Source organism: Cyprinodon variegatus, unplaced genomic scaffold, assembly GCF_000732505.1.
Source record: "Cyprinodon variegatus isolate N-32 unplaced genomic scaffold, C_variegatus-1.0 Scaffold421, whole genome shotgun sequence".
Taxonomy (NCBI): domain Eukaryota; kingdom Metazoa; phylum Chordata; class Actinopteri; order Cyprinodontiformes; family Cyprinodontidae; genus Cyprinodon; species Cyprinodon variegatus.
Genome location: NW_015150874.1, coordinates 712,155 through 730,304, shown reverse-complemented (window position 1 = coordinate 730,304; position 18,150 = coordinate 712,155). Strand labels below are relative to the sequence as shown.

General features: G+C 35.5%; 1 protein-coding gene across 1 annotated transcript; it reads right to left on the bottom strand.

Annotated features, from left to right (window-relative positions):
- Positions 1–560: 560 nt before the first annotated feature.
- Positions 561–17,293, bottom strand: LOC107093356. The gene is made up of 10 exons (XM_015388361.1): positions 17,206–17,293; positions 14,748–14,824; positions 12,303–12,935; positions 11,472–12,110; positions 9,908–10,660; positions 6,022–7,825; positions 4,687–4,863; positions 4,195–4,371; positions 3,681–3,727; positions 561–1,561 (listed from the first exon to the last, which is right to left on the bottom strand). The coding sequence occupies exons 1-10, from the start codon at positions 17,259–17,261 to the stop codon at positions 1,035–1,037; spliced, it is 4,890 nt and encodes a 1,629-aa protein (XP_015243847.1). The 5' UTR covers positions 17,262–17,293; the 3' UTR covers positions 561–1,034.
- Between the last annotated feature and the right edge of the window lie 857 nt (positions 17,294–18,150).

Below are 18,150 nucleotides of genomic sequence, written 5' to 3'. Positions count from 1 at the left end.
TGGATGGCTTTTTGAATATTGTGGACATTATGTTTTTCTTCTACTCTTAATTTCAATCATTTTAGATTTTTTCACTTACTATTTTTCATAGTAATATCAAGCTAAAGAAATCTGAGGATCTAAGGGTTGTTCAGACCTATGAGGCTCATCAACCATAACGATAAATTAGTCCTGTAGCAAAATGCATCTTTACGCCACCTTTACAATATGATAAATACAACTTAAACATTAAAGAACGTAGATACTGCAATTCACATTTTTATTATTTTTATTAAATAAAACACATTCAGTTTTCCGATGTGGCAATAAGAATAATTGTCTTGATGCCAAAAAGAGCCCAACAGATTTTACTTTCACAAGTGGAGCAGTACGTCTATCGCCATAGTGTTCCACTTGTTTTATGCATATAAATAGCTTTATTATAATTATGCAGGGAGTTTTACATATTATATGGACACTGCAATGTAAGTAGAACAGAAAAGGAAAAACAGAAAAAAAGGAGAAAAGATGCAAGAAAGAGGAAATAAAAGGGAGATAACAATAAAACATTTTCAGTCTGCTTCATCACCTGGAAAGAGATGTAAAAAGAACAGCACAACCAACAGATATAGTATAAGAGATACAATAAAGTAACACCTAGATACTATCGCTGAAATATAAGTACTATTATTATATTATATAATACTACATTCTGTTTTCTAAGTGCAAAAGTATGAAACTGCAACTTTTCTGATATTTGTTTTGCTAGTCTTTTACAGCTTCTATGTAAATTACTTGTGTTCAAATTGAACCAAAAGTTAAAGTAAATCTTTTATTCAATGTCACAAAGTATCTCTATTTTTACAACTATTATGTTTCAACAAGGTCTCTCTATTTATGTATTTGAAAAATATTTAATAAATCATCAATTTACAAACATTGAGAAAAAAAGTCTTAGTTTGACTTTTGCTAATCATGGTTCTTGTTTATAATACAATGTTTTGCCTGTTCAGTATAGTTGCTTATAACAGCTGGCATTCATTAAAAAAAAAATTTTATACACGACACAAGGTTATGGAGCCTTTCTGAAACCAGAAGCCTGGAAAAAGCTCCTCTTCAAAATTGGCATAAAAGGTATGAATCAGACTCAGCTCTCCAGATGACACATTGAAATAACTAAGAGTGCCCCCCTTCCAGTCCAGCAATACGGCTATTTTGGGGCATGGCTTAATCTTAACTGTAAACGAATCCTTCCCATGAAAGGCAGTGCATTTGGTCTTGGAACATAGTAAACTCCAGGACCAGTCATTGCTTCCAAGTCCACCACCACTGTCATAATTTCTACCCACAATGTTATACGCCACTGCAATCCCAACCACGCCTTTCCATTCCACCTCCCAGTAGCAGATGCCTTTTAGGCTCTCCTCACAAAATACCTGGGTCCTCTTAAATCTGTATTTTTCATTTTCTTGACGTGTGTTAAATTTTTGCGGAATAAATTCAGTTTTTGCCTCTCTATTATTTTCAGAGAGAACCAGCCGTCTGCTAGATGTTTTTCCATCAAGAGTGAGATCCACAGCATCTGGAAAACAAATTTACATTTCAGTTTAAATAGATGTCAGCAAAAAGGCAAAACATGAAACACATTTAAAATAAGTTAAGCCCCTGTCACACCTTAACAATTTAGTCAGCATATGCCTGACTTCCCAGAATCTCCTAAAACGCTGGCATATGCTGAACATTCTCTAGTTTCCTGAAGGGGGCAGCAATGCGCCCGGAGCCACCCGGCTTGCATAAAAATATTTATCTGATCCTGTTATTAACCTAGCTGCTGTTTACCGCCTGCCCAAAAAAAAGAATAAATAAATAAAAAGATAAAGAAAGAAAAAAGGGTTTGCAGTCGCAGCAGATTCAGCGACATGTCCGCTAGGAAGTTTGTTGGTGGTGACCGTGGGCGCGAAAGCAGGGAGGATCCATCACAATCGGCTTCGCGCCCAATATATGATGGGGATGAAAGATCCCTTTTAAATTTTGTAAAATAGGCTTGATAAAAGTAGTCATTAAACTAAATGACGTGTGCACTAAAATGTGCTTAATTTCATGAGTATGTTGAACATTAATCAGCTGCACAAAACGATCTCTGCTCCTCTGTAGTAGCAGAACTCTATATGCTATGCTCAGTCAATTAGAAATCCCTCTGTGCATTGAAGCAACCAGTGAGAAAGTAGCGCCCTGATTGGATAACATGCAAAAATCTGTCACTTCAATATAGGTTAAGCCTCTTAGAGAGTCTATGAAGTCAGGGCGGTCCGGGGGTGAAAAAGTAAAAAAAAAAAAAAAAAACTAAAACTTTTGCAAGTCTTCAGTTGTCACATTGATTTACTATGCTATGATGATGCTGGCAAAAGTCATGAACTATGTTCCAAGGCAGGGGCTCTTATGTAATCTCTTTTACTTTTATTTAAATCACTGTTCATCTCGACTTTATCAATGAGAAGAGGCCATTTCTCAGCGCTATCATAGATCTACTAGTATCTGCTAATGCCTGAGCTCCGTCTCACGTAACTGCAGTATTTTATAATGATATAGAATTTCCTCATGTTGACAATGTAACCAGAAGTAAATATTTATATAATTTAGATCAGCCAAACTTACAAAGCAATTATTTATATGCTAAACACATTTTGTTTCCGGTAAAAGCAACACTTTTATTCTGTAGCAATCAAGACATTCTATAGATGTATTATTTTTGAAAGGCTCTGATAACAAAAGTTGTAGCTATGCCCTTTATATATCATTTAACTTTTTGCTATTTTTTGTTTATTATTATTATTATTTGATTTACATTCTTTGAAAAATGTCACAGCCCCACCACATTATCTCTGTAATCCAGTTAGTTGGAGCTAGAAATTGACCAATACAGGGTTTTTTTTTTTATGTCCATTGCCCATACTGATTATTTTAACATTATTCTAAACAATCCCCGATATTTACTCCAAATATTGTGCCGACTCTTAGGACCGATATTGCTTTTTCTTCCTATGTTTAAATGATAAAAAACACTGAATGATAGCAAACGTTACACAAAATTAAACAAAAAAAAACTAATCTTTATTACCAAATCAATAACATAAACATTAAATGGCAAATGGAGGAAGCAGCTATTCACAAGCTTTATGTGATCTGGGCCCCCTTTTGTCTACAAAAAGGTTTTTGCACCCCCTCAATCTCTAATCTCGCTCCAACCTTTCAGCAGTTGAAACAAAAAAATCAACAGCAATATATTAAATATTGCTTTAAAAAATAAACTACAATTTCCTTTAAATCCCAAAAATGAGCAGGTTTGAAATGCAATTATTTTGAGTTTACACATTTATTGTACTCTTTAACAGAATTTAACATTGCTATCAAAAAAAATTAATTAACAAAAAAAAGAAAAAGAAAAACTGTCAAACTTGGTTATTTATTCAATTTATTTCTACCAAGCCTCCTTCAGTTAGAGAGCACCACCTTTAGTGGATGAGACCCACGGATTGTGAATGTAATGCATGCACATGTTGGCTGATGGAGATACAGGAAAAAAAATATCTAATATATATCTAGTTTGATCTCATGACTTGTATGTAAAGGCAGTCGTCCAGATTATGTCTGGAAATTTAAACAGAATTAAAAATCTTAAAGAGAACAAACAGCAGACTTACATTTCTTCATCCCAGGCTTTAACCGATGTGGTCCATTATGGTCAAAACTGTTAAAACAACAAAATCAGGTTAAATGCTATTTTTATAGTTGCTTTCCATCCATACACTCACATCTCACCTTATTAGATAAGCCTTGCTAGTAAAACTACATTTAGTTTAGTAAAATTGGGGATTTAAAACTACCTTTGATAGGATTTTTACGGTACCCTACTTCTTACTTTTTCTTGAGTACTGGTAATATTCTCCTATTAAATACGTCCTATTTGAATGAAACTTCTGGCTACTCTGCCCACTGTGAGTAATTTCAGCTTGTTTTAAAAAGGTTTTTCTAAACATGGTTGCAGAATTCAGTTGAGTGGCTGCAAAGTTTGTGTTTTTCTTTCCATGAAAACTTCTAAGGTTCTGCTTAAGTTCTTGACTGACAGCTACATCTATAACCCAAACGTCCTGTTTAGTTGCATTTTAATATAATAAAAAAAACAAAAAAAAAACATCAAACGTATCAGCAACATACCACGGCGTCTCTAGGTTGTGAGCTGGGTCATCAGCAATAGCGTTGAGCACACTCAGTCCATTGTCTCCAGAGTGATTGTAACTCAAATCAAGCTTTTTTAGTTTGGAGACTTTATTAGATTTAAGTGCTGATGCAAGGGAATCACAGCCTTTCTCAGTCACCTGGCAACCTGCTAAACTGAGCATGCATACACAAAAAAATGACTGGTTAATTTATGCTAGAAGAAGAAACAACTAAATTAACTTTTCATTTTGATTTAACACCATAATAATATTTTTGATTCTCTGCATCTTTAATGTAATAAGGGGACTCAAAGGTTGTTGAAACCTGAAATATATGGTTTAAGATGTTTGTTATTACTGCACATACAAAAGTCATGCTAAAAACTTGATAATTTTGAGAATTTGTTCACACTTAGCAAAAGGACATATGCCATTATTCTTTTTCAATGATTTTTTAAACAACTGTGTTTTAATTCCAAAGCACACTTACTTAAGAAGCTCCACTTTACAATGTAAACTCTTTAGTCCTTCTGCAAGAAGCTCTACACCTGAATCCAGCAGATCGTTATGACTTAGGTTCAGTTCTGTGAGATTTGAGGATGCAGAAGTAAGCACTGAAGATTTCAAACCTCTGCAAGATTCTTCCGATAGCTCACACCAGCTCAGTCTGTAGAAAAAATAAAAAAAAAATAGCAGCACAAATGAACAAAATATTGTCACAATCTTACAGATAGATTCATTGTGTACTTTAGGTACTCTGCTACAGAGAATTGAAAGAGAGACCATCTAGTAGCATGATGTGTTAATGAATATAGGGCAGTGAAAATTTTGGAAAATAAAGATTTCCCTCATTTCTTTCTTCTTTTTTTTTTGACTACTTAACATTGTGAGTTTTTTGCAGGCCAGGTGCTCTCTGTATTTTACACTACATGTAATGAGACGTATCCCTTTCAGAATGTTCCATGTTTGTGTCACCCACCCATTGCATATTTTTCCAATCACCATTTTCATCATTGTTTTTTGGGAATATAAATCAAAGCTATAAGGGTTTATATATTTTTTTTCCTTAGTCAGCAGATGGTTTAACATCTCGAAAAACATACAACTGCCTAGTTGTCATGGACTGCGGTGCTCCAGCTGATGCTCTGTGTTTTTTTGTGACCTAGGGGTGGTCATAAAATGAGGGTTGTTGTACTGATGACATTTATTATCAAGCCATTTTTCTCCAAAAGCCCTAAAATGGGCTTTGAAACTTTTTTTACATTGAGAAATGTAAAAAAAAAACAAAAAAAAAAAAAAAATGTTTTGTCATGTCTTTTTGTGGGGGTGTTTCAAATTAAATGAAATAATGTGTTTGTCTGATTTCAAAATCAATGATTTGAAAACATTTAAGCTAAAACAAAACCCATATATTTAAGAAATCTTTAAGGGGCAAAAACATTTTAACAGCATTATACATTATATCTGCTATTTTATATATATATGTATATGTATAAAAATATTTGTCTATATATATTTTGAAATATATATTTATGTAATTATAATCCCAACTAAGATTGCAATGCAGCAAAAAGACTCTGCTATGATATTAACTTAAGAATAAAAACAAGAATTGTATTTATTTGTAACAATGTTAATTTTTTTGCAATTTTATGATAACTCCTTCTTTAATTTACTTTTCCAAATAGTACAATAACCAGAGTCTTAAATAATGCTGTACATAAAAAGCCTATGTTAACTTCCTCCCAACTTTAAGTCATTACTATCAAAGATGATAAACCATGATAGCTTAGTATAAAAAAAAAACAGTTTTCAAAATACGTACAAAGTAGTTCGAGAGACTTTGACCACTGGCATCATTCCCAGAAGAACTTTCTCAGATTTCAGGTACTTCTTCAGATCAAATATATCAAGGTTCTCATCTGATGTCAGCAGCACATAGGTCAAAGCTGACCACTGAGAAGCAGTGAAATTTTCAAATTTTTTTGTATCTGATTGTAAGAATGTCTTAATTTCTTGAACAAGGGAGGTGTCATTCAACTCATTGAGACAGTGAAAAAGATTAAGGTTTTTTTCAGGGTCCTGGATGTCTTCTCTTATCTTCTGTTTGATGTACTCCACTGTTTCTGTGTAAGAATCTTCATTATTTTCATTTTTCCTCAGCAGCTCTTGCAGTAGAACTTGATTAGCCTCCATAGAGAGTCCCAGCAGGAAACGGAGAAACAGATCCCAGTCCCCATTTTTACTCTCCAACGCCTTGTCAACTGCTTTCTTATAGAACTCTACTGTAGGCTTGGATGATGACCTGGAAGTGGTTTTAGTGAACAGATTTTTTCCTTTTGTATTGAATGTGTGAAAGACATAGAGTGCTGCCAGGTACTCCTGAATGCTGAGATGGACAAAGCAAAACATATTTTGCTGGTACAGGCCATGATCTTCTCTTTTAACCTGAGTAAACAGCCCAGAGAAAACTGCAGCTTCTATGATGTCAATACCACGGTCTGTAAGATTTTCTTCATTAAAGAGAAGTTCTCCTTTTTCTATTGCCTCAAAGGCCAGTTTGCCCAAAGAGAGGACTGTTTGTTTATTTCTGGTATTCCAACAGGGGTGTGATTCTGTACTTTTACTTTCACTATCTTCATGTTCACTATACTTAGCATTAGCTTGTCTGCATTGGAGTAAAAGGAAATATGTGAAGATATCAGTCAGAGTCTTGGGCAGCCCATCGTCGTGATTTCGGTGAACAATATCCTCCAGTACCTTTGAGACTATCCAGCAGAAAACAGGTATGTGACACATTATATAGAGACTCCTAGACTGCTTCACGTGTTTAAGGATTTTTTCAGCCTTCTCTCTGTTAGTGAAGCGTTTCCGGAAATACTCCTCTTTTTGTACATCGTTAAATCCTCTCACTTCTGTCATTCGATCAATTTTTTCAGTCGGAATGTTGTTGGATGCTGCAGGTCGAGAGGTAATCCATATTTGGGCATTTGGGAGGAGATTCCCCAGGAGGAGATTTGACATCAAAACACTCACGGGAGCTGGCTTTCTAACATCTGTCCATTGATGGCTTTCACTGAAATCAAGTTCAAGCTGACACTCATCAAGACCGTCCAAAACAATGAGAATCTCATATTTATCATAGTCAGTTATTTCAGAGGTCTTCATGCCTGGAAAAAACTCATGAATCAGATCCTCTAAACTGCGCTCCTCCTCTTTTCTAAGATTCAGCTCTCTAAATGGAAGTGGAAAAGTGAAAAAAATGTTTTTAGACACTGTTCCTTCTGTCCAGTCCAGCATGTACTTCATTGATGCAAATGTTTTTCCTATGCCTGCCATTCCAATAGTTACCACCGTTTTAATGTCTGTATTAAGAGGTGATGGTTTAAAGATGTCACAATATCTGATTGGTGTTTCTTCTTGCTCGTGTTTAAACTTTGCATCTTGAACCTGTCTGCACTCATGCTGAACATTGATTTCTCCTCTGTCCCCCTCTATAATGTAAAGGTCTGTGTAGATATCCTTAAGTAGAGCAGAGGTTTTTCCCTTATCGATCCCTTCTGACACAAAGGTAAGATGTTCCTTAAGTTGGCATTTGAGTTTCCGTTGACTTGCAAATTCAAGTTTCTCTGCAAAGATAAAAAAAAAAAATCATATTTGGGACCAATCATTGGTTTTTTTAAGGATGAGTTGAAACCATATATAGGTATCCTTTTTTGGTTATATAACAGATGCTCTTGGTGCCCAATGTTGTAGACTTTCTTTTAATGAGTCATTTTCACCATAAAATAAGACAAGATATCAAAATAAGAAAAATTTAAACTTAAATGATGAAAAGTGAGAAATGGCAATATTACAATTTGAAAAAAATATGCTGTTGTATATTGCTGGATCCAGCTATGGGGGAAACAAAAAGGGCTTAATCACATAGAGAAAGAAAAAGGCAACATCAGGGATCTCTCTGGTTGAGTCACAGATTGCATAAAAACAGAACAACCCTCTATTTGTTTATTCTGTGATTGTACCCCATTACAAAATAAGATTAAAAGCCTAAAACAAGCTATCTGAGCTCCTGCAGAAAAAAACAAAAAAAAAACATCTTAAGCGATTAATGCACAAAAAGAGACACAAACACCATCTAACTAACTGGCCCTATCAGACATCCTATGGTTCATCCAAATGGTTCATGAAAGAGGCTAAGTGTTAAAAAGAAATGTGCTTTTTATGCAACAGGCTGCTAATGATGACATGTAACTTTGTGGAAAAAACACTAATAGAGAAACACATTAGAACCAATAACTACGGATGTGATGCAAAAAAAAATAAAACTCTTACAGCAGCAACTTGTTGAAAGTTTACGGTATAGATTATTTAGGATATAATAAAGTCCATTATCATAATAAAAAAAATTGCCCCACTGCTGCAATCTCGACTGTGATGGTTACAGCAACGCACTGTTGCCTTATGGGTAATTCTGCCTCCTGCACTGTGATTGTTTTAGACTAGAGATTCAGGGCCTTACCAGACTGGCTGGCAGGTTATATAAAGTCACTAGTCTACAGGGTAAAAAGGTTATAGAAATAGTGCTGTCACCAATGTCCCAGAAACATTACCCCTAATCTAACATACTGCAGTCTCTCTGCTGTCCAGAATCCAAACATTCTAAGATCACCACATTCATCTCCAGCTTTCCTCTCAGGATCAGTGGCCAGATGGCTTTAAAAACAACATGAATCTTAAATATCAACTCAATCTCATTTAAATTTTGGGGATTTTAGATAGCATAAAGGACATTATCATTATTAAACTTGAACATGTTGACTGCCTCCTATACTTGTGGTTAAAAGGCTGTTTTCCATTGAAATTAGTGGGTTAACCTAAGCATGGGTCGACCCGCTAACAACCGGTATTTATCTGCTTTCCCACTGACAAAAAAAGCTGAGTCTGATCCCCCCTCTGTGTGGGCTACTGTCTAACCTGGTTCAACACAGGACAGTCAGCTGTTGCCACTATAAGCCGATTGTTCCCGTGTTTAAACATGTTTTTCAGCCATGGGAAAGAGCTATAAGAAACTATAGTAAAAGTCTATCAAAGGGCTTCATAGTGACAGACATCACAGCCACTGGTTTAAGGTCCTTTACCCGCTCCAGCCTAGGAATTGACTCGTGAATGATCTTTTCACCTGTAAAAACACATTTCCATCAGACTCCAGGCAGTTCGTTCTATTCTATGCGTGTTTTACCTCCTTTGCAATTACTGAACCACCAATAAAGATGTCTACATTGTCCTAATTAACATTTTAAATTGTATCTCTAATTTCCCCAAGTGTAATTTACAGGGATGTAAGGGACATTTTCTTATCTTCATGTATTTAGATGTATTATTACATTTCTTTCAACATCTATCTTGATATACAAATGTGAAACATATCTATCGAAAATTGTTTATTTTATATTTGCCTCTTTTTAATGCATTGCATTTGTTCTTGACAAACCCTAAAAAGATAGGCAAACAGTGTCAAACCATAAAAGCAAAAAAAAAAAACCTTTGACATATTCGAATGAAAATAGAGTTTATTTGCTGAAAATTACCCTCTGTGGATCAGAGGCCTGGCATTTCACTTTATGGGACTTGGTGTAGTAAGAGAAAATACATTTATATAAAGACGAGAAAAAAAAAGGTAACAAGATCAAGAAATAATAACATCTTACCTCGAATTTCTGTCTTTCTGTCAATAAAGACATCAGGGAGCTGCTCAGCAGCTGAGGGTTGGGAGGTTATCCAGACTTGTGCCTGAGGAAGCAGGTTTCCTTTAATGAGGTTTGTTATAATCGCGTCCACTGAGGCTGGTTCTCTGATATCAGTCACCGTCTCATTGTTGTCAAAGTGCAGAAGATGTTGACATGCATTCAGTCCATCCAGGACAAACACTAGCTTGAACAGTGCATAGTCAGAGACGACAAAATCTTTGATTTCCATGAAGAAATAATTTAGAAGTTCTACTAAACTTATGGGTTTCCCTTTGATTAAGTCTAGTTTCGACAAATCAAGTGGAAAAATAACTTCTACATTATCTCCAGCTTTTCCCAGTAAGGGTGATCCTTGGCCTTCATTCCAGGTGAAGAATGAGCTCCGAGTTTCATTTTTGGCCCAAGCTGTCACAAACTTTTGTACATGAAAGGTTTTTCCAATGTCAGGTTCTCCAGTAGTCAACACCGTTCTGATTTTTTCTTCCCCTCTTTTTTTAAAGATGTCAGATGGAACATTTATTTTGATCAGGGACTTTGGCTCAGTGTTTTCACTAGATGCACTTTCAGCCATCTCACTAACTAAGGTGTTTCTCATGACATGTTCTGTGGTTTCCTGGTTTGGATGACTCACTTCCTCTTCCCCTCCATCAGGGTATGCTTGGATAAATCTTCTCTTCAGGCATGAAACCAGTTTATTTCTGCGCATCAGGCTCTCTAAGTAGGAAAAACAAAGATTACAGTAGCTTGCTAAATGTAATAATGTAAATATGAAGCAATTGTATTAAATCCTTTGAAAAAAAAACATGTATTCTGTTTTTATCCAATTTTACATGCATGTCAATGTTTAGTTTTTGGTTTCATAATGAATGAATATGTGAAGTAGGGCTCCAGCTAATGATTATTTTGCTAATCGGTTAATCTGTCTATTATTTTTTCAATTATTTGATTAATAATTGGGTGGCAAAATGTTCCTTAAAGATTTCTTATGAAATTAAACCAGGTGAAATTATTATTATGGTAGTGCGTATTAATAACAGATGAAAACTTTTTTTTTCATCTGAAATGCAAAATATTTTTTGTTACAATTTTGGTATCATTACAGCTCTATGTGAGTTGCTCTGTGAGCTAAAGACAGGTTTTAGAGTCTCTATATTCCTGTTAACAATTAATCTCTTACTAAGTTACTAAATTAGATGACAATTCTTTCAATAATTGATTTATCACAATAAATATGATTAATTATTTCAGCCCTAATGTGAAGAATAAAACTTTGACCCACTTTTAAGATTTTATTAGTCCTACAAGTTGGATTTGCTGAAGCTAACAAACACAAAATTACTGTTAAAGAATTCTTTATTAATCTTAAAGGGAAATTAAGTCAAGTTGTTTAGTCAATCAATTAGTTGTTGTTAGTCCTATAATGTGATTCTGAATTATTTAAAATAATAACAATGGGTAAATTATGTTAATAGCTTGCAAAAGAAAGTAGATGAGGTGTTTTATTTGATTTTATATTCACTCTTACCTCGACATTCTGTAACCTGCCCAATGTATTCACCGGGAATCTTTTGGACTCCTCCAGGTTGAGAGATGATCCACAGAAGAGCATTTGGGAGAAGGTTTCCCTTAATGAGGTTTGTAAGAATCACATCCATCAATGCTGGCTCCTTTATATCTGTGAGCCAAAGGTTATTGTCAAAGTCTAGAGGAAGTTCACAGTTTTCCAAACCATCAAGGATAAAAAACACTTTTTTCTTCTCATAGTTTCCAATTCCTTTTTGAGCCACATCACTGAAGAAGCTTTTCAGCAAACTGTCCATGCTCAGAGCTTCTTTTCTCGCATTCAGCTCACTAAACTGAAGAGGGATTATTATGTCCACATCCTTGTTGGACTTTCGTTTTGCCCAGGCAACCATGAACAACTTTGTTTGAAATGTTTTACCGATACCAGGAACCCCCTTTGTTAGAACTGTTCGCACAGTTTTCTTCTTTAAGTCTGTAAATAAATCATTGTAGCTTTTCACCAGTTTTTCTCCATATTCCATATTGTTTGTGTCGATCGTGTAAAGTTCTGTTTCGGTCTCCACTTCAACCACTTCAGTCTCGTAAGCGGCCAAGATCCCATTTCTTCCAATTTCCGTGAGTCTTTCTTGAGCATTGATCTCTAAATAGGGATGGTAAATTAGAAATGATTGTAAAATATATTTAATAAGTCTTTACATAAACTTTCACAACTATGACCTCGTTAGGATTTACATTTCATTAATCTGACACCTTTAAAAGACATTTGTTTGCAATTGAACTGCTGTATTTTACTGTATTTTAAAATGAAAATGTGAGTTAAGAAGTTTAATACCTTTACAAACTAAAACCTTGTTGATATATTTCGCTGGAATCCTTTTAACTCCTGAGGGCTGAGAGATGATCCAGATCACAGCTCCAGGTAACAGGTTTCCCTTGATGAGGTTTGTCAGCAGAACATCCATTACTGCTCGGTCAGTTATTTTAGTCAGTTTTTTGTTCTCTTTAAAATCAAGGGGCAGCCGACAGCTTTCCAAGCCATCAAATATGAAAGCCACTTTACATTCCTGATAAGTGGAAACTTGATGCCATCCAGCATCATTGACAAAAGTATTCAGCAGATCCTCGATGCTTTGAACTTTGTCCTCTGTTGCATTTAGCTCACCAAGATGAAGGGGGAAAATCATGTCTATGTGTGTGTTGGACTTTTGCTTTGCCCAGTCGACCATCAACCTCCTTGTATGAAATGTTTTTCCAATCCCAGCAACTCCCTGGGTTAGCACTGTTCTCCAGGTTTTCTTTGATGTAACAAATAAATCACTGTAGGCTTCCACCATTTTATCCATATGTCTCCTTTTTTTGGCTATTTCGAAGAGTTCTGAATCAAATTCCACCTTCATGAGCTCACTTTCATAGGAAGCCAAGATCTGATTCCTCCAGGCCTCAGAGAGGCGTGTAACACCATTATCTAAATTGTAAACACACACAAAAAATAAAGCAAAGATACAGTATTGATGGGTTTGGAAATAATTGGTTTAATTGGCTATAAACAGCTTTTAATATTTCCCAAATAACAGTGAGTCTTAGTGAATAGTTTTTTTTTAACTTAGCTTGCATGCAGTCACATTTAATAGGCATTCCCTCTCGGGAGCAGATACAGGGTTGTGCATGTGCTTTTTTTTTTAAATGGAGAGGGCAGGTCTCCAATAGAGACCTTTTAAATCTTGACAAATCAACAATTGCACACTGAGATTGTATGCATATGTTTAACATAGATGGAAACACAAGTTTCTTTCAGATCATCCTTTCAGTTCAGAACCAAAAAATGTCCTTGGTTGTTGCCAATAAATAAGCTGAAATGTCCCAACACTGAATTAGGGTTTGAATTTTTATCTGTCACTTTTAAGATACAGCCAGATGATAATTATGACTTGTAAACATGTGGTTTATCATAATTGTAGAATGGTTCACAAAGAAAGTGGGCTCAATCATTTTAAGCCGGCTAGTATTTTCTTCTCTAATACTTTTTAAATCTCTTGTTAAAACCAACCTTTTTGCTTTGGAAATTTACACCTAGCAAATCAGTGGGCTTTATTTTAATTATTTTGTTCCTTATATCTTGTAACCAATTTTATATATTTGAATGTTATTTTTTTTTAATCCACGTTTTAGCTGTTTTGTCTTTTATTTTATTATATTTTACATTTTATCTATTTTTTTTTTGTATTTTTTTTTTGTTAGCAGTTTTAGAAGTGCTTAACAAATACAATTGGATTGGTTTCTTTTTGTTGGTCAAAAAGCTTTAAGGGAGAATAAAAGTAGAAAGGCAAGCTAGAAAGAAGAATCCAAAATTGATTCTTTTGTTTACAGATGAATGAAGCTCATATTACATCAACATTAGTGAAACATGTTGAAACTTTTAGGAAACATAAAAAGGATAGGCAACAGGATGTAATGTTCCAGCCAGTGCAAATTATTCTGCAAAATTATTACATTGTGTGGTTTCCTTGTGGGGCCCTATGCTGAGAGGAATTGCTGTTTTAGGGACAGGGATCTCATTTAGGACTAAGGTGCAAATTGAGTTTAGGTTAGGGTTAGGTATGAACCTGTAATGGTTAGATTTGGGGTAAGGGTCACAGTTAGGCTGTAAGACATGGAAAGGCCATACAAAGATAGGGAAAAGTTTTGTTCACCTTTTTTTCTTTTTATTACCGATGCACATCATGGTGCAGGAGGCTTATTAATTTCCAGAGGAGTAGCTGGGAAATAACTGATGATGTCTAATCTTCTTCTTTACACTGAACCACACAAAACAACTTGTTCTTAGTTTGCTACGACTGAGGTGATAAAAATGGGACTAGTAAGATGGGATTTTATTTATTTTCATAGTTATTCTTAATTCCAATTATAACCTATAAGTAAACACACATAGGTAGATATCCTTTCAAGAAAGGCAAAATCTCACTTTTCACTTTTGAATCAGTTAAATCTGACCAGAACCAACTTGTTGTGTAGTTATGCAGACTGAAAAAAGCCCCCAAAATCTGAATGATCAAACCCGAGAAAAATAATCAGCAGAATCTGATGTAACTGATGACATGAAGCCGAACCCTTTTAAACCCATGATCTTAGCTACGTGCTCTGAAAGACATGCCTGTGACCTCAGCTGATCAACTTTCATGATATAATGAAACACTGATCCATAAAAATGTGGGTTGAAGTGTCCACAGTATTGTGGAGCAAGGACGTCATGCTACAGACAGACGAGTACAAACCATACCTTTCTTGACGTTCAGCTGATCATCATATGGTTTTTCCAAGACCACTGTTGTCACACATTTATCACTCTTTGATGGGCTAAAAGACAAAACAGAATATGCGTCTTTTTGAATAAATATTTGTTATTGGTAACAGAGACCACATTCTAACATTTCTAAACCTGATCCCTCCTAAAACAAAAAAATTTTGGAAACAAAATATTTTTGGTTGTGAAGTATATAGGGCCTCTGTTTTCCTCTTGCCTACACTGTTTTGGGAAACCTGTCTTCCCTTCATTGATTTCTTTTGTTCTAAAAGTAGTTTTTTTTTTTTTTTTTTTACAGCATCTTCTGATGTACAATCGTGCATTTCTGTTGTAACCTTGATTTCCGTAACCCCTTAAAACCACTTATCAACCATTTCTACATCTGTTCCAGGTACTTTACCAACTCTTTCTAACTTTATGGCTTTCTAAATTTAGCTTCAAATAATTGATATTCACCATCATGGAATCTTAAAGATTTTAAATGCCATTTTACTTTCAGGTTTTCTAATATATGCTAATTTAACTGACATATATATATTTCTTTTTTAATGATAATCCTTAACATTGTACTTTTCTGGAAACAATGAAGGTTTCAACAATACTTTACTATACAATAAGAATTTACTATAACGGAGGAGAGACCAGCTATGATAGGAGAACCTGTCATCCTCTTTGCGCTGATGGCTGGCTTAATTGCTCATTTCATTCACCTGTTCAACTCTGCGCTGTTTCTCATCAATGCTCATCTGATCCACCTGCTCCTGCTTCTACTTAACCTGATTGGTCTCAGCAATTTGTGCCAGATTATTGTTGAGCCTTTGGTGAGATGTCTAGCGTTACTAATAATGTTCTGATTGCCTGATTCTATTATGTTTCTGTCTTCGGAACCTTTGAGCCTGCCTGCTAGTGATGGTGAGATGAAGCCTCATGAGGCATTGAACTGTTTGGCCAAATTGCTTCAACAATCCCCACAGTTCATGAGGCTTCATGTGAACAGGTCACCACCTACTGGTGGAGGGCAGAACTACAGTTTGTAATAAAAATCTGTGATTTTTATTTTGCAACTGTTTTTCTTTTTTTCCCCTTTTAAGTTCCCTTGAAATTATTATTGGTTGTTGTGTACAATAAAATCTTTTGTAAGTTTAAAGTTAAGTTAAGTTTAAAATTTCTTAGAACAATAATTTAAGGTGCACAGTTTTTCTGCCATTTTAGTGAAATAAACTCAAGCAGACAGTGACAGTGTTTGTGCAAATTGGGCAATGATGAGCAAAATGAAAGGTGTTAGTCATTTTTATTTAAACATGATAGTTTTTCCACGTTTTTTGATTTTAATCAGGTTGGAAGTTGTGTTCAACCAATCTTTTGGCTACACTGTCCTAATTTACCCAATCTATATTTTTACTCGGGCAAAACAATGCAAATTAGTCTCATTAGCCAAAATAATTAAGTTTAATCGAAATTTTTAAAAGTCAAGTTCAGGTCTTGAACCATCAACCTCTAGAGTGGGAGCCTGACTCTTACAGCTGACGCCACCTATGAAGACAATCTTACCTAGGAGAAAATACTTCTTAACACTGACGTGTTAACACTGGCCTTGTCGGGTGGTTTGCTCAAATTTTGATCATTGCATTGTTTATTCTAACCAAATTAGCAACTAGATTGGTTGGAAAAACAACCAACCTATTATTAGAAACTATCCAAACTTTATCCAGCTGAGAGCATCTCTCCTCCAAACTCCCACATCTTGACTGAACACTGAGGCTGTTTAGATGCCTTTCAAAATTCTTGCGCATTCTGAACAACTTCCCGAAGCGGTCACGTGGTATCACGGTAACGAGGCCTCGGAGGTCATCAATTTTGGCCCCTCCTCTAAATGAATCACGCCTCGACACGCGCTTCGGTGAAACGCCCCCTCCATTACTCGACACACGCCTCGAAGCCTCGGCTCATCTCATAACATCACTACTGCCTGCCCTTGTTCTGATCTGTTTGTCTGACCTGTCTTTGGATTCTGTTGGATTCATCTATGGACTGAACCTGGATCTGCCTCTTGACTTTGCCCTCTGGATTATCCGTCTGTCCTCCGTCATCTTCTGTAATCTGATCTCCTGTCAGTTCTGTCTCCTTCAAGACTTCAACGTCTGGAACTCTCTGTGCATATTTGTGTTATTAGAGCTTTAAAAATGATTGGGTCAAGAACAGCTCAAGATAGAATGGGAGGATATTCGAAAGTTAGGATCTGATGTCCTGGAAGACTTGATGATTGAAATTGAATCAAAGGCTGTTTTGACACTGTGTAAGTATTTGAAGCACACATTAATACAAATAGGTTATAAAACTTGTTGGGGTTTTTTTGTTTTTTAATCTTTTTTTCCTTCTTGGAGATTTGTTGTTTGTCCCAAACAACAAAGGTTTCAATAATGCTTTCATTTACCTTGTTTTTCCGTCTCTGAAGTGATTAGGATGACCCATGGAACAGTCACTTCTCATTGAGACACTGGATGGATCGGGTGAAGATGGTANAATGATAATCCTTAACATTGTACTTTTCTGGAAACAATGAAGGTTTTAACAATACTTTAAAGAATTTACTATAACGGAGGAGAGACCAGCTATGATAGGAGAACCTGTCATCCTCTTTGCGCTGATGGCTGGCTTAATTGCTCATTTCATTCACCTGTTCAACTCTGCGCTGTTTCTCATCAATGCTCATCTGATCCACCTGCTCCTGCTTCTACTTAACCTGATTGGTCTCAGCAATTTGTGCCAGATTATTGTTGAGCCTTTGGTGAGATGTCTAGCGTTACTAATAATGTTCTGATTGCCTGATTCTATTATGTTTCTGTCTTCGGAACCTTTGAGCCTGCCTGCTAGTGATGGTGAGATGAAGCCTCATGAGGCATTGAACTGTTTGGCCAAATTGCTTCAACAATCCCCACAGTTCATGAGGCTTCATGTGAACAGGTCACCACCTACTGGTGGAGGGCAGAACTACAGTTTGTAATAAAAATCTGTGATTTTTATTTTGCAACTGTTTTTCTTTTTTTCCCCTTTTAAGTTCCCTTGAAATTATTATTGGTTGTTGTGTACAATAAAATCTTTTGTAAGTTTAAAGTTAAGTTAAGTTTAAAATTTCTTAGAACAATAATTTAAGGTGCACAGTTTTTCTGCCATTTTAGTGAAATAAACTCAAGCAGACAGTGACAGTGTTTGTGCAAATTGGGCAATGATGAGCAAAATGAAAGGTGTTAGTCATTTTTATTTAAACATGATAGTTTTTCCACGTTTTTTGATTTTAATCAGGTTGGAAGTTGTGTTCAACCAATCTTTTGGCTACACTGTCCTAATTTACCCAATCTATATTTTTACTCGGGCAAAA